At 36.6% G+C, this 17,205-nt stretch overlaps 1 protein-coding gene across 1 annotated transcript; it reads left to right on the forward strand.

Annotated features, from left to right (window-relative positions):
- The first annotated feature begins 695 nt into the window (after positions 1-695).
- On the forward strand, positions 696-11,424 carry ANKS4B (ankyrin repeat and sterile alpha motif domain containing 4B). The gene is made up of 2 exons (XM_072416858.1): positions 696-884; positions 9,954-11,424. The coding sequence occupies exons 1-2, from the start codon at positions 721-723 to the stop codon at positions 11,008-11,010; spliced, it is 1,221 nt and encodes a 406-aa protein (XP_072272959.1). The 5' UTR covers positions 696-720; the 3' UTR covers positions 11,011-11,424.
- Positions 11,425-17,205: the final 5,781 nt, after the last annotated feature.

Genomic DNA, 17,205 nt, shown 5'->3' on the forward strand with positions numbered 1-17,205 from the left:
GTTGTATTTTGAGCATTTATCATTATTAAAATACTTTGTTGCCAAAAATACTCTCGCTCTGAACTTATGTCTTATACTATTTATATTTGGGGTTGGCTCCTTTTATTAAACATAAGGTTTCATATCTTTCATTATTAAAATGAGCATCAAATAGTGAATACAGAAATTCTTGATATGTTATATCCTTTTTTTGGTGCAAGTACATTACGGTAACTATGTTACCGAAACATTTTAATTTAATTTTAAACTAAAACTGTTTTAGTTTCAAATGTACATCTTTAATGTTTATTGAATTGTGGCCCGCAAGTTGGCGAATTGGCAACCACTGTTATAACCCAACTTGTGTTGTGGTATACATGTATGCATATTTTTTTACTTTTCCTAAACATTCAGTGATGATTTTCTTGTCTCTAACACAACAACTATACATTATTATTTCCATATACATTCCAGGCTAAACTCCAATTATTGAAAGGACTTTGTTCTGCTTTTATCATATACTTGATGAATCATTCGGAGCCTCTTCACATGTGCTGCAGTTAGAAAGGTTTCCTCCCTGTGTTAAAGTCATTTATAGGGACTTTGCTCCCAATCCTGCTGTATTAAATTAGCCATTTCAGTGTGTAATAATTAATCAGCCAGCCTTATGGTGCTGCTCTACAATCCATTTCCTGCTAGAGATTGTGTAAGAGTACAGCTGAAGCATAGCAGACGTTGAAAATGTCCACCAGGTACCACCAAGCTGCTATAGACGGCTATCTGGATATTCTGAAAGAAGCCACTAGAAAGGATCTAAATACAACAGATGGAGATGGAATGACTCCCCTTCTCTTAGCAGCCTATCATGGGCATCTGGACGTCTTGGAGGTTGTGTGCAACCGCGGGTAAGTTGACACATTATCTACAAATCATTAAAAAACACTAAATGATCCCAATTCTAAATATAAATTACTGCCGGGTTTATGCAGATAGGTGGTAATCAGATTTATCATTATGAAATAAGTTTCATTATTTCTTGAGTAAAATATATTAAAAGTAAGAACATTTAGTCCAGAATTACCTCCTATTCAGTTAATATGTAAGAAAAAGTATAGAGAGCTCAATTTATAAAGCAGTCTTAATGATATTTACTGAAACATTCCCTGGTGGAGAATCTTCCAGGTCCATGTGCTTCAATAGCAGTAATTGATTATCTACTAGGGAATGGGAAAGTCAGTCAGTGCCTTTTAAATAGGCCCCAGAGTGTCATTTGTTGAAGAGACAATTCTCATTCAGGCCTGGATTCCAAATTTTGAGGAAGAATTATGTTAAATAACTGCAAAAAATGCTAACTGATTTAATAATTTACTCTTTTATGGGACTGTATTATTGAGAAAACGGAACAGGTTTATTTCATTGTATTTACCTGTTTGCTTTTTTTCCAAAACTATTTTGGGTCGTTGTAATTTACCTGAAATGTATATTTTTTAACTTAAGTGTTAAAGTGGAGATAAAACTTCTTCTGGATAGATCAATAGACACCTAGATAGATTTAGAATTTCTATCAGTTTTTTTATTGTGAGAGTTACCCTCACTTCCTGTCCCAGTTGGCGATGGATTTAGCAGTCAAATATTGGATTTCCTCCACTTTGAGTAAGTTTTCTCTCACATACATGCTTGTAAGACAGAATGTGAAGACAATTCTTCCTTATTAGAGCACATAATGCAAAAATAACCTAAAAGGGGTCTTAGGCTATTTACACATGTCAGATGATTTTCACCCTATATATACGTGTTGAATGACCAACAGGGAATGAGTGCTGTACAAGTCAATGGAGAAGAGTACAGCATGGTGTTGGTCGTTCTCCCATTAAATAGAATGGGTGCTGCGTGTACATCGCTCATTCATATGTCACTCTTCTGTTGCTGGAAATGATCTTTTGTGATCTCTACATGTGTATGAAGCCTTAATCCTTTTAAAAAAAATCCATAAAAAAAAGAGCAAAATACTTGCAGGAGTACATCTTTCCTATCTCAAAAATTTGGAGGAATGAGTAAACAACATCAGCAAATGAATTTATCACTCAGCTAATGAATTTTATTTAGTTTCATAAATGCAGTGGAAATTCACTTTGCAAAGAATAATCCCAAGGAAAGAAAAATTTAAAAAACATAGTTTTGGCTCATACATGATTGAATGGTAGAATTCAGCAGAACTTCACCACTTAGGGACCACTAAGTTATTAAGTTAGATTTGCGGCGAATGGGGCTTTTCTCGCTTACCGGCCTTGGCAGAGAGATTGGGCTCTCGCCGAACAGGAGGATTTCCCAGGCACTAAAGGTTAATTAACCTCTAGTGCCCTGGGGATTGCACACTCTTCTCAATGAATGCAGCCACAGCTGCAATCATTGAGAAGATGCCCAGCACAGGAGAACCTCCTGATATTGTAATATAAGTATCTTACAAATGATACATTTGTATCTGTAACAAATGTTACAGATACCAATGTGTGGCTGCATTAATTAAGAAGAGTGTGCGATTTAGTGCCTGGGGATCGCAGAGAATTTCCAGGGCTGCATGATGCAGCCCTGGATATCCTCTGCAATCCCCGGGCACTAGAGGTTAATTAACCTCTAGTGCCCCAGGGATCACAAACAAGAGGGTTCCCAGGGCTGAATGCAGCTGTGGGAATCCTCCTGTTTTAATTTCCTCTTCCGATGGTTTTGCGAAATCGGTTTGCCAAAATTTTGCAGAACCATTGGAAGTTTGAGGAACTTTTTGTGGGAACGCCAGAGGTCTCATGCCTAATCTCATTCACTATTCCATGCAGTGTGATCATTTACTTTTCCAAGAGAACAGTCTAAACTGTGTATGCACATCAACCTCATAGCTACATGACATTCAGATAACTCAGTTCTTGCAGAGAGAGAAAAGTTTATATTAATGGCTGTAAATATTTCCCTTGGCCCTTTCACATGAGATAACTTATTTCATTTTAGGATCATTGGTCCTTTAATGATGTGAAGTACAATATGCAACATTTAGCCAAACCTATCGGCAATTGTTCACAGTGGTGACAGCTAAAAAAATATGAAGTGATTAATAACTATGTGACATTGAACTTTGGATATGATCTTTGCTCATTCTACTACCCTGCTATGCATGCCAGTTTGACAATATATTGTTGAGGAGATTGCACATTGTAAAGCACAAGAAATGTCAAGAATATCTTACACAAACAGTAGAAAGACATAACACATAACAGTACAAAGAACATCTGCATGTAGTAAAACATTAACACAAATACTTCTTAACATCCTGCAGCTTATAGATGAACTAAAATGTCTCATACCATTTATTTAAGTTCTTCTTAGTTTTTTCCCCTGTTGAAGCAAATTGTACCAGGGTTTTTTTTTTGCCTTCCTTTGGACCAACTATGTCTTATAGGGTTTTATATCTGGGATATTTTGTTTCCCTAGGGGTTGAAGTTGATGGACATATGTCTTTTTTTCACCTTACTATGTAATTATGTAACTTTGAAATGCTGCGTGTAATGCTGAGCCTGCATGCTTGAAAGTACTGAAATCTAATAAATGATGGGGATGGACAAAGAATGAAGCTTGCCTGGCTGGAGGAAATCTAACACAAATTTACTCTTTCCTCACCAGGCTCAAGCTTAAACCATTGTCACTGAAATCTGATATTAGTGACTGCAGTAACAGTGGAAAAATAGCACTGTTTGTTCTCTTGAAGGGGAGGACGAGTGGGAGGTGCCCCGCTGTGTCCTTCCCATAGAAAACAGTACAGCCCTTTGCTGTCATATTTTGGTATTCTTATGGGATAGATCACTGAACATCATAAGGGGAAAGCTGTGCAGATACTATTTTTTTTGCCTGGGACCATTACAAATGTCCATCTTGGGTGAAAAAAATCCAATGTCTGTACATTATTGGGAAAGAAAAGGGCTAGATTATGATGGATTTTCTCAAGCAAGGAACTAGGTGGGCTTCATCTGATTTATTGAAACTTGTCTTACAGACTGGCAAAAACCTCACAGTGTGCAGTGAAATCAAAGTAAGCAATTTCTCGAGAGAAGCCTGTACAACTGTGTAACCCAAATAGGATAGGATTTCAGCTTTAAAATGCATCCATTTATTTGTTATATGGTAAATAGATGTAATTAAATTTGCTAAAGGTTTTATGTCTTTTCCTTAACAAGAAAAGAATATAGTTTTTACTGTTCTACTTCAAACTATTTCTTTAAACTTGCTTCCTGACAGTAACAGCTGACTATAAAATCAAACATAAAATAAAATGCAAGACAAGAAGACAATAATAAGAAGAACACAATAAAAAGTTGTGTCAACACACATTGCACTCGCATGGCCTATGCCATTATGACTTATGCCTGGCAATGTGTGTTGGCAAGACCATCTGGAGATCAAACTGTTGTTAAATTCTGATAGCTACCTCTTTGTGCAATCAACCTTCATTGTTGCCTTTATGTTGTTCTTAATATTATTGGCTTTTTGTTTTACGTTTTGTGGTTGTTTTTTTGCCAACAAAGTAAAGAAAATGGGTGGTGTAGTAGACCAGTTCACATAGAAAAGTTCCAGGTATATATTTACAATATGATACAAATATATGTACATTGAAAAATCAATAAATGCACCTCTACAAACAACTAGCATACCTACTCGCATCTGTTTAATTATTCGCCTCCTATAACCCCCCTTTATATCAATACAAACAGAAGCTAGCTGGGTCATATTTATTTTATTATATTTTTATTCAATAAAATAGAAAATGTGAATTGTATACAACAGCTGAAAGTAAACAGGTATTGTTTTAACATAAAGAACACATCAGGTTTACAGAATATTTCTTGAATTACCAGCAAATAAATATATCTCAAAAAATCTAGGCAGTCTCTGTAATATTGCTCGACCCCTCAATCAAATAATAGAGAAAAGAAGTTAGTTTGGGAGGAGGATGTCCATATATTAAGAAGGAGACTGAGCCGAGGAACAATGTGCGATCTACGGATCCGAGGCGAGTTCAAAGGCATGTGGGGTCTAATTAATAGTACAAGTGAGTTTATCATTCACCATTATCCAATTTAATTTCCCTGATTATGGGGTCATTGGTATTGATGGTGACCTCCAGGCCCGGGCCAGTGTGTCTCTACCGGCTAGAAGCAGATAATTACAAAATTGTATTTCGGCAATGGTATATCAATTTTGCTCAATAGGGTGCTCTCCATGCTAAGGGGAAGAGAAGTTTGTACCACCAGGTTGGGAAGTTCGAATACCTTTCTCCAGAACTCTTGTGCCACCGGGCAAGACCACCAAATATGTTCCATGTCCCCTATCCCTCCGCATCCCCTGAAACAGATGGTGGAAAAACCAGGGAAACACTTTGACTGGGTAATTTTTAAGTAGTACCTAAAAAAAATGTTATTGCTATGAAGTTCAAAATCATACCAATCACCCCTATTCACTTGTATGGAAGAGTTTAGGACCCCAGTCTAGTCCACAGCAGACCACTGCAGTTCATCCCACATATGAAATTAGCCTTAAGAGGGTATGGGCAACCTCAAGGTATACTTGCTCCATTGTATTAATAGGGCTTGTGCATCACATAGTAACTTGATTGGTTTCTTATTTAGACCCTCATACAGGAACCTTTAGTTGATCCCTAAAATGTTGCAAGCATTAGTGAATGACATTGAATGTACTGCTATTGATGGCTCTATTAGTTAGATTTCATCTTGCTTCCCTTCCTGTTAAAAATGTATTACTGGACAGGGAGTCTGTGTAATATATTACCACATATAACCATTTTTTGAGTATTGAAGGGCTTGAACCCCTGTAAGATTTATATTCCTTTATGGGTTGCTGTTGAGGTTTTTCTGTACTCGATTATTAGTAAGCTTGGGGTTATCATTTCAGTGGCTTCAATGTCTCCCAGCCATATAGAATATGGAGCAGGGGGCAGAAATGAGGTTCATCCTGGATTGTTTTACTCGCAGTCTGGATGATAGAAACAAATTAAACAATTGCAAGATGTAAATATTTGGTTCTATATATGTGTGAAAACATGAGTAAATGTATTTATAACAGTGCATTCCTCCCTCCCCCCTAAAATAATGTTGTGCATACTTCTGTGCACCATTGGTTTTCTGAGAAACACTTTCTAATATATTGATCTCCAACTTTATTTTGTAAGCCTTTACTTCCCTTATTGACCTAACACCCTAAACAGTGTAATAAACTTGGCTAAGGTTCTCTGTAGATGGACCACCGAATACCATCCATTTGTTATGGATACATGAACAGTTCTGTATTTTAATGGGGACAACTCAGGCTGGAAAATAGTTTAGTGGATTTAAAGCACATCAATATTTTTTTTTCTAACCAATATAAATTGATTTTATTTATATGGATTATATTATAAACGCCTACTATCTATAACCATGTTAACAAGTGTTATTAGTGGTTACTCTTCTTCAATTCATTGATATCCATATGATTTATTTGTCTTTATGAGCACTGTGATGCACCTGCTACATAATTGACTGCTTTGATCAGGTACGTAAAGGACATTCTACTGTTTTTGAGATTCATATTAATCTACATGCTATATGTACAGTAGATCAAATGAAACAAATATGGCATTATTTTACTAATTTATGTACTACATGCTTTACATGTAATAACTGTCTGTAGGAGATTTTGGTACAAGCTGATCAAAGATCTAAATAAGCAAACTCCATAAAAAGGATATCAGAGTAAATGAATGTTACAGGTGCCATCATTGGAAACATTCATACTTGTGGTGAATGTTAGGTAAGCAAGCAACACATCCTTGCAGAAAAGTTGTGACTGTCATATGAGCAGTAAAGCCTATTCCAGTTAATAAATATAAACTAGCAAGATTTCTGCAATAAGGGATCTGAAGTGACAAAAGTTCTCAGAGAAACAAAAGTTTGTCACAGCATGGAGATTAGTCTTGTAGCATTTACTACCTGTAACCCACCTGTTGGTATGTCAGTGTCTACCTTATACTAGAGGGAGCAAGAAAAAAACCCAAAAGTGATTAATTATCTTCAAAACCAAAAGTGAAAAAAAAACAAAAGTGATATTTATCTTCAGAATATCCCAAGAAAATGTGTGTGAATGGTCAAGCTCAAGTCTACCTCTATCTACCCGTGACTGCCTATTAGATTATGAGATCACATAATTGATAGGGGTAGGTGTACAAGAGGTCAACTTTGGAAGCTGGGAGATCATTGCATAATAAAGCACCTAGGATTTTGGGAATAAACGTAAAACAAGAAGTTTAAATACATTTATTTTTTTGTTTTTTTAAAGAGCAATCCAATTAGACAATACCACTTTCCATCTGAACTCACCTGAGTGACATAGCATATCTACATGGTAACATTCATTTGTATTTTAACATTTATGATATTTTGGATGTTTAGTATCCTGGCTTTGGGTTGCCATGAGTGGGAAGATGCATAATACATAAATTGCAATCAGTCCCCAAGGTCAATTGCAGATGAAGTCTTCCCTACTTCTAAGTTCTTTGTGCTCCAAAGGTTAGGGCTTTATTTATAAAACAGGGAATCTGCCATTTTCTCAAACATTCCTTCATGGGGATACATTTCTGCTATTGAAACACATGGACCTGGAAGATTCCCATGGGGGAATGTCTGATTCCCTGTTTTATAACTTGAACCCTTAGAGATGGAGTATGCACCATACAGAACTTGCAACCAGTCCCCAAGATATTGTGAATAAAATTACAGAATATAAGAGTACATTGTACAAAGTCTAAAGATAAATTAATTGGACTTCCTGAATGTAGCACAGTTTTATTGTTCCTTGTCTGTAGTACAGAATGTAAAGGGGGGTTGCTATACTCATCCATGCCTATACCTTATATACCCCCACCAAATCGGTCATAGACTCAGAAGGTCATTATATCAAGCAAGGACAGCTAGGGACAAAAGATGAGGTTATGTGTATTATATATGCACCTAACTCATCCTAACTCACTTTCCTGGAACGTGTACTTAATCAAGCAACAGCCTTGCCCCATATATATTTGCTAGTGGCGGGTGATTTTACACACCCCTTCACTTGACTGGCTTTCTTCCGCCCCAACCATTAGACCCACCCCCACTTCCCAGATATCTGCAGCGCTTCGTAAGTTGATGCACAAATTCAATCTGTTTGATGTATGGCGTTTAGCCCATCCCTCAGAAAAACAAATTACCGTTTAACCCCCTAGTGCACAATTCATACCAGAATTGACTATATCTTTGTAAATATACCTTTATAAAGGGCCTCATCACACGCTGATGTAGGGTCAATCAACTGGTCAGATCATGCTCCCGTTACACTGACAGCAGACTACGAGGCTACACATGTCAGATGTCATTGGCATCTCAATGACTTCTTAAAACATATACCCGCTAAGGCTGCTCTTCCATCGCACCCTGGATGCGTATTTACAGGAGAACTAAAACTCTGGGGCACAAATATCCACCATCTGGGAGGCCCATCAGGCAGTCATTTGGGAACACTACATATCTGAATCCCTTAAACTTAAAAAAGACAAAATACGTCAACGTACACAGCTCACTAATACTCATTGAGAAGTCATTGTACTCAGCTCTCTCCGTATGGCTCCTACGTCAGGTAGTGGAAGTGGAAACCCGCCACCAATTGAGACAACTAGATCTAGATAAAGTGAAACGATCTTTATGGTTCCTTAGACAAAAATATTATGACAAAGGAAATAAATCAGACACCTTATTAGCACACATGGTTTAGGAGCAAACTTCCAAATTACCCACTATGGCGCTACACGATCGTACCAGTGGCATTCAATATGACCCAGAGATCATTGCTAACATATTTAGTGAATATTATTTAGAACTCTATACCACTGTCCATGACTCCCAAGCTGAGATTGCCTCCCACCTACATACATGTAATAATGAATACCTTTACAGATGCTCCCTTCTGGTATTGGAGGAGTCTGGAAGCTCCTAACAAATACATCTCTGGAGTGGAAATCCTAGCTACCATATACAAATTACCTGTACATAAGGCTCCTGGCCCAGACAACTTTTCATACAATTACTATAAAACCCATGCATCCACACTGGTACCGCATATGACAAATCTATTTATTAGCGTCATGGAGGGGTCTCTGATTCCCAGCTCCATGCTCCATTCATATATTTTAGTATTTCCAAAACCAGGCAAAGATCCACAAATCCCCACCAGCTATCACCCATCAGCCTTGCTTAACACTTGACACATGACTTGAAAATCTTTACTAAAGATTCGGTCACCTATTTAGGGAGTTATTTACCTATCATAATAGCCAAAGATCTGGTTGGGTTTATTTTGACATGTCAAGCAGGTGATATAACAAGACGTACCATTGACATTATAGACGCTCTCAATAAACTAGATATTGGCGCTGTGATCCTGAGCTTGGATGCCGAAAAGGCCTTTGAACCCCTGAGCTAAACACTTTACCAAAGCACTATACGCAGATGATGTATTCCTAACCCTCACCAACCCACTTATCACCCAATCTTCACAAGGTATTGGATATCTAGTCTTAAAATCTTGCTTTGATTCTGTTTTTTTTTCTTTTACTCCAGCAGTTTGGGTTTGTCCATTCCTGAATATTCCATATAAGGTAGATGATATACATTAACCAGAAAAAGATATGTATATATATATATATATATATATATATATATATACATAGAGAGAGGGAGTTTGGTGAGACTCCTTCATATTTACCATGGCAGATGACCACAAATATTTTGGTGCCGGAATTTGTCTTCAAAGCTGATATGTCAATGACTTTTTTAGTTTATCTCAAAGATCTTGAAGTTTGACCTTCACAGTAATCAAATTATCTATATGTTTTTCTCTTTTAGTGGAGATCCAGACAAGAGTGACATCTGGGGAAACACACCATTGCATCACGCAGCTGAGAAAGGACATGCAAATTGTGTAGCTTTCCTAGTTAATTTTGGAGCAAATATTTTTGCTCTGGACAATGATCATCATTCCCCACTAGATGTGGCCAACCTAAAAGGTCGCACGGATTGTGTTAAGATTCTGGATGAAGCAGCCAACAAGCAGACAACCTTGAACCCTAAAAGGGTAGCTAAATTGAAAGAACAAGCTTTGAAGGATGCTGAAAGGAAGATCAAGGAGTGTGAGAAGATCAAGGACAAACACCAGAGTCACATGAACAAAAGCTTTACGCGAAACAAGACCGGAACAGTCAACTCAGCAAAAGGAACCCTGTCGGGTTCTGTTGGTGCTCGTTTTTCTACTCCATCTTCAGTGGGTAATTTGACCAAAGGATTAAGAGACACACTACAACTAAAAATGAAGAAGAAAGATAAAAATACAATGGATCAAAACACAGTAAATAACATCATTCTTGCAAAAGAAGAAAGTAGTAGTGGTCAACGTACCAAGATCACAGATGTTTTCAATGAAGAAAATGAAGATACTAATTTGCAAGAAGGAAAGCAGTCTATTTTTAATCGACCTGGCCTTGGGAACATAGTTTTCAGGAGGAACCTAGCAATGGGATCAAATACTGATTTTGGAGAGAATTTCACATCTGAAGATCAGCTGATATTGAAAGTTAGAGATGCATTGTTTACTGCAGATCCCGAGAATGGAAATGAAGATGATGGCGAAAATATCAATATAGCTTGGAATGACGACGAAATGGAAACAGATGAGGAAGAAGAAAGCTCCCCTCTCAGGGTCTTTCTGGAATCTCATGGTTTGCTAGAGCTTCATGTCACACTTTTGAGAGAGAAGATAGACTTAGATTCTCTTCTTTTATGTTCTAATGAAGATCTGCAGAACATAAACATACAACTTGGTCCAAGGAAGAAGCTTTTGAATGCAGTGGAAAAAAGGACTCAAACTCTAAAAAAGCCAGGAAAAATTACAGACACTAAGTTATGAATTTGTGTAATTCGCCCATTTATTATGATTGTGAAATCAGAAAATGATTATACAATGTTTGAAACAAATGCTAGGCAAAATGTCTATGTATCGTAATAAAACAGTGACACCGACATCTCTATCTATATATTAAATATCTGAGGCTAAGATAGAATGGAAAACCAGTTTATAGGCAAAATTACAAGATATTGTAATCATTTAATGACTTGAACATCTCTTTTTAATAGTTTGATAGTTAAGGCTACCTTGGAATGGAAAACCAGTTGACTGGAAAATTAAAAAGGTTTTGTAATAAAACAGTAACCTGGACATTTCTTTTTCATAGTTTGAATCTCTACGATTAACTTGGAATAGAGGACCAACTGTTTGTTCTAATGTAGTAATTCTACAGTAAACTCCTATTGTGGATTCTTATTTTCTTTTGAGTTTTTAACCAAACTGGTTGATTTTTTAGGTACACACTGAAATAGTTCCCCCCATATGTAGTGTAGCATGGGGAACCAGGATCTCTTATCCAAATTGTTTTGTTCTAAAGATAATTTGTATAACAAATCTTTCAGAAATGTTCCTTATGGGCAGTCTTGGGTCTAATCATCATTTTAGTAGGATAGGGCTTTGGTTGAGGTAGCATTAGGTCTGAGAGGCATTAAGGTTAAAATTATGGCTCCTTTTTATTATTATGACAGTGTATTTTATCTCTAAATCCTTTCTAAAAGTTTAGGGGTTCATTTTAATGGTTAAATCATGATAGGGTGTTTCCAGCCAATTCAGAGACCTCAAAATGCAAAAATGTCCCCTAAAAACATAAGCACACTAATAAGTTTTAGGATCAATCAGATTTAATAGCTATGAATGAAGACATGTAGGGTAGTTTTGTCTTATAACACATAAAGGGAAAGCTGTCCTCATTTTAGTAGTAATACAAAAATGTTAAGTTATTAACAACAAAAATACAAAAAATATACAATCAAACTTGTCCCAGTCTTACTCCACAAAAGCCAACCATGTAATCACAAATTGTTTGGTACAAAACTGTAGTTCTACCCATCTGACACTTATTTTTTAATATTAAGTGTAGTAAAATAAACAGTAAGGAATAAAAGAAAGCTGTACTTTGTAATTATATCACGATTGCAATTGTTGGCCTCTCCTGAAAATCCTGATTGGCTCTCATGCTAATCCAGTAGTATTGGTATTCTCTGAGATTCTGACCTGTAGCAAGTATACAGATCATAGAGTTGACTACTGACTTGGTTCTTGTTCTGGTTCAATATTAAATAAAATACTAACCAAGTAGTATAAAAATATATAAATGGTATGCAAGAGGCAGGTCCCAGTATTGTGCATTACTGTGGTGCATAACGGAGATTGGATAAGCAATACCTGTTCTGGTATAACATCTCCCTGTAGTCTTATATTAAGCCCTATATACAATAAACTAACTGCTTACTGTAATATGTAACTGTTATGGGACAAGACTTCATTGACACTGTTTTGACATTGGGGTTTTCAAACACACTGGTGGGCTTAGGACACAAATCCTAAGGGTGGCTTTCGAACATTAAATAATTATAGAGAAAGAGAGGAGGCAAATTACCAGCTTTGTGCAACTATAAGTTCCAGTGTACATGCTGGTAATTTTTCAACCATAGGTATACCTATGGGTGAAAAGGCATAGTGATATTTGTAACTCTATGTAACAAATATCCACTGCAGCAGACCCCAGCTATTACCCTCTCCTTAATTTTAATATTTGCTGTATCCACACGCAAGAAATTCAGCTACTTTTAACGTGAGAAAATGACATTACTCATAACTTTCAAAGAAGGCACCAAAATGTTGTATGTATGAGGTTACCAAGTACTCAGGTCTGGTGACTAGAACAATAATGTTACGAATATGACTACCAATATATCAAATACATCTTTTTATTTGAACCCAAACCTAATATCTTTGGGCTAATGCCAGCTCAACCAGAGGCCTTGCTGATACTATAAAAATCAACTTGCTCTGCATGTAAATGTGATAAGTCGTGCAAGAAATGGATTTTCAAGCAAACAAGCCTGTAGTTCTATGGCCAAAAAGGTAAGAATTTACGTTTTTCTCCTGTGTGATTTTTTAGATCTGTAGTTACAACAAATAGCAGAGCAGAGACAAATATACTTTAAAAGTTAATTCCTGACTGCCACCATCCTGATTCCAATTATCACCCCACGCTCTTGTTGGCCTCCTTGCTGTTATTTTGCTGTTTGCTGTTGAAGTTCTTCTAAAATCTTTGGACTCTTTTCATCTTCCCCCTAAAAAGTGTTCACAGGTGGTGTCTCTTCCTACATACAAATGGTGGAAGGAGTATCCATACATAATTATCATGGATAAAGGTCTTTAATTATTAGGGAAAACAGAAAGGGTAGCAAAGTCGAAAATTAAATCCAATACAGGTAGTCCCCGGGTTATGTACGGGATAGGGAATGTAGGTTTGTTATTAAGTTTCATTTGTATGTAAGTCGGAACAGGTACATTACTTTAACCTCCCTATAGGTCCAATTCCTTCCACATTTCCATGCAAAAATCAGTACAATTATTTGCATGGAAATTTATTGTTGTCCCATCTCACGGTGAATAGTTGACTGTAAACCAGGGAACAAACTATATCACAATAAACACAAGATATAATCCTCAATGTCTATCAAAGGTCCAATGTCAGAGTAGTGAAAAGAAGTTAGTTATATCTTTATGAGGCCTCCTAGATACATAAGGTATATATTAAAATAAAATATATAATTCATCAGTAAACATAGGTAGGTAACAGAGAAGGAATTACTCTTTTACCAGACAATATTATATACCTTCTATCTGCTAAAAACTGAAAAAAGGGAAACTAATTATTTACTTTTGGTTACACCTCATAGCTTTATATGAATGCAAATGTCAATGTTATTCATCTTCTAAAGAGGAACTAATGGCTTTGGGTTATATCAAAGAATCTACAGCAGGAAGGTGTACCGTTTTTTGAAATGTACCTGGTCCACCAACGTGTAGAGAGAGTAGAGCAGGGTGGTAAAAGTGTGCTATTAACTTTTGAGAGTAAAAGCAAAGGGTACAAAAAGATTTAGATAGTATTCTTTTTGCTAATGTCCAATCTAATGGTGCACAGATAACTAAAATGGGGAAGAAGGTCCACCCCTATAAACAGAACATACAGCAGCAGATTGTGATAGTTTTTTATTTGTTTTACTCATTCTAGCTCTTGGAGAATAAATAATGTTACTAGTCTCTATTCTAACTAATGTGGACACGGATTCCAAATCATTAATGAACAGATAAGAAATAATCCTTCTTTAAATCTAAACTATTTTAATTCTGTCAATTTGGAGACAAATATTCAAAATTCTCTATCCTACATCAAAAAAAACTCTTCTGCTATAGACTGATGAAACAATGAAATGCAATCAATTGTTTTGGGATAACACATGGCAGTCTCTCCACCGCTGAGTGAGAGCTAGAAGGATACACTCAGCAAAGCTCATGCTGCCACTGGACAGTAAGGCCCTGATGAGTATGTTAAAGAGCTGCAGAAAGGCCGCTGCTTCTGGGGGAAACAGAGGTCCATCTCTGCAGTATGACAGCAGGAGACAGGCTTTTTCGGCTGCTTTGTAAACTAAACAAAAGTTAAGGTTGTCTTGGGTTTCTAATATCTCCCTAACTTGTTTGTGTATATCGTTGTGTACTAGTAGTTCTTCAGACACAAGAAGTATCTTCTGTATGCATGCAAAATTGGCACACTTAATTGAAGCAGGGAAATTTTTCTACATCTACATCAATTTTTTCCTGAGGACACGTGGTTATGCTAATGAGATATACAGCTACAGCGTCTTTCTTTTGGGGTGATCCTCCATTTGCCTGAATAATGGTGTTTTGTGTCTGGGATGGCTTTTTATATATACAATGATAAACTGGCCTGTGTCTATTGTTTAGGACTGCTGCTTGAGTAAGCTTTCATCTACATATAAGGCTTAGGACAATTTGACTGAATAAAGACGTAAGTTTACCTACTTTTATTGTATTTGGAATAATGAATACAATTTTGTATGTTTCCTAATCCTAGTATATAAGTTTTAAATTTTTAATATGAAACAATATTTGTTACTAAACTACTGGTGTTTTTTGGGGCACACATATACTTTCCTTCTTGTTTTTAACTAAAATTATTACAGTAGTGGATCCTCTACTATAGACATATTTTAAGATGCCTAAAATCCAACAACACCACTGTCCAAATGCCCCATGTTTATCTGTTATTATATTAAATCTATTTTTTCTACTTAATTTAAAACCCCCAGGTGGCTTTTACACATATATGTACAAATATGCAGCCAAGTTCTGTTTGTAGGATTTAGGGTTTAAAAAAAAAACAGTATTTGGAATCATAATGCAACTTTAGTCCCCTTGGACAAAATTGGACGGAAATATTTCAAGTGGTTTTCCTTTGGATCAACAGAGCTGTAATTCCTTAAGCAAATGTGAGAAACCTCACTTATTTGTGAATTAGTTCAAACACTTTTACCTTTCCTGGGGCTCATTGGGGGCTAAATATGTTGTCATACCAAATTATTTTTGTAGGCGTTGTGCTTAAATATATAGAAATGGTTCAATAATACATTTATGAGCATGTAAACACAATTATTTCTATGTTATCCACATTAAAAGGTTCCACATTTCTGAAGTGCTTCCAGTAGTCTAGTAGTGCTGCTTTGAATCTAAATGATAGAGTAATTCTGTATTCACACTTATATATGTGTGGAAATTCCTGCATCAGAGCAGATATCCTAAGAAGACTGTTATTACCTGTATTAGAAGGAAAAGTCCCACAATTATTTCTACATTAGCTACATAAAAATGTTTTATGAAGTGGTGCCAGAGGTGCTGCTTTGAGTCAATATGATGGAGAGCAATTCTGTATTCTTTTTCACTTATCTATGTGTAAATTCCTATGTGAAAGCAGATAGCCAACATGTCTGGTATTACCTGTATTAGGCAGAAAGACCCTTTGGTGACCCTCTCCAATTTCATTTAAAGTGGTTACTGAGTCTGGGTTTCAAGGCTATGGGTAGGCACACATGTGCAAATATTTTTGTTTAAGAACGAACGATCGACGAATATTCCCGATTATTTTGAACGATCGTATTGTGCACAATTCTGTACATGCTGTAACGATACGAATGTCCAAATATACCACCAATAGTGTACACACACTAGATACGATCGTTCAAGCGATGCAGAGGTGTACAGGAGAAAGCGTACCACAGATCAATCCACGATCACTCAACGACTGTACAAACAATAGATTACGACGATCATAATGGTTGGGTGATGATCGTTCGTTTCCAGCGAGATTTCTCATTCGTCGGCTTCGTTGACCAGTCGTTGTGCACTTTTTTTGTTAACAATTATCAAACGAGCTTTCGTCGATTATTTGTTTACAATGACAATTGTTGCACGTGTGTACGCAGCTTAAGCCCTGGAAACTGCCAGGTGCACACACTAAATAAAAGATGGAATGAGACCGTCAGGTCAAGCACCCCTTGTACCACATGGTAGGAGGGGAGGAGAGAGGGAAAATTCCTACTTTCCACAATGGAAACATGAAAAGAGCTAAGATCAGCTCATTTTTATTTATACACTTGTGTACCAACAGCCTTACCAAGATGGAACACAGGCTGCAGGGCATTAATAGCTGGGAGTCACCCTGGAAGAGCCTTAGATTTTCTAGAGCGCCTTCCCCTGGACTGGTGGGCCATGAGACAGCTACACTTTTTATCCTTATTGTTAATGCTGCCGCAAATGTAAAAATTCATACCTGCACAATGTTGCATAAGGATCTCCTTTTCTAAATAGATTGATGATTGATAGTCAACTGTTGGCGACTGTGGGTGCTCCTTCTTGGGATACCCAAATATTCCAGCATTGTTCCTTTACTAACATAGAATCCATTTTTTTAATAGAAATCAGGACTAATTAGGATGGATCTTTTTTGGAGAAGATCCTGAAATTTGCCATACACAAGTTGTTTTTCCAAATCTAATGAGCAACCAATTTGAACCCATTTTATCTAATCAATTATTAATGGATTCTTTTATTTCTGCGTTTGATTGACCAAAACCAGTCATTAGGAGCGTAGATTCAAAAGATCCTGAG

The sequence above is a fragment of the Pyxicephalus adspersus genome, chromosome 7 (assembly GCF_032062135.1).
Source record: "Pyxicephalus adspersus chromosome 7, UCB_Pads_2.0, whole genome shotgun sequence".
NCBI lineage: Eukaryota > Metazoa > Chordata > Amphibia > Anura > Pyxicephalidae > Pyxicephalus > Pyxicephalus adspersus.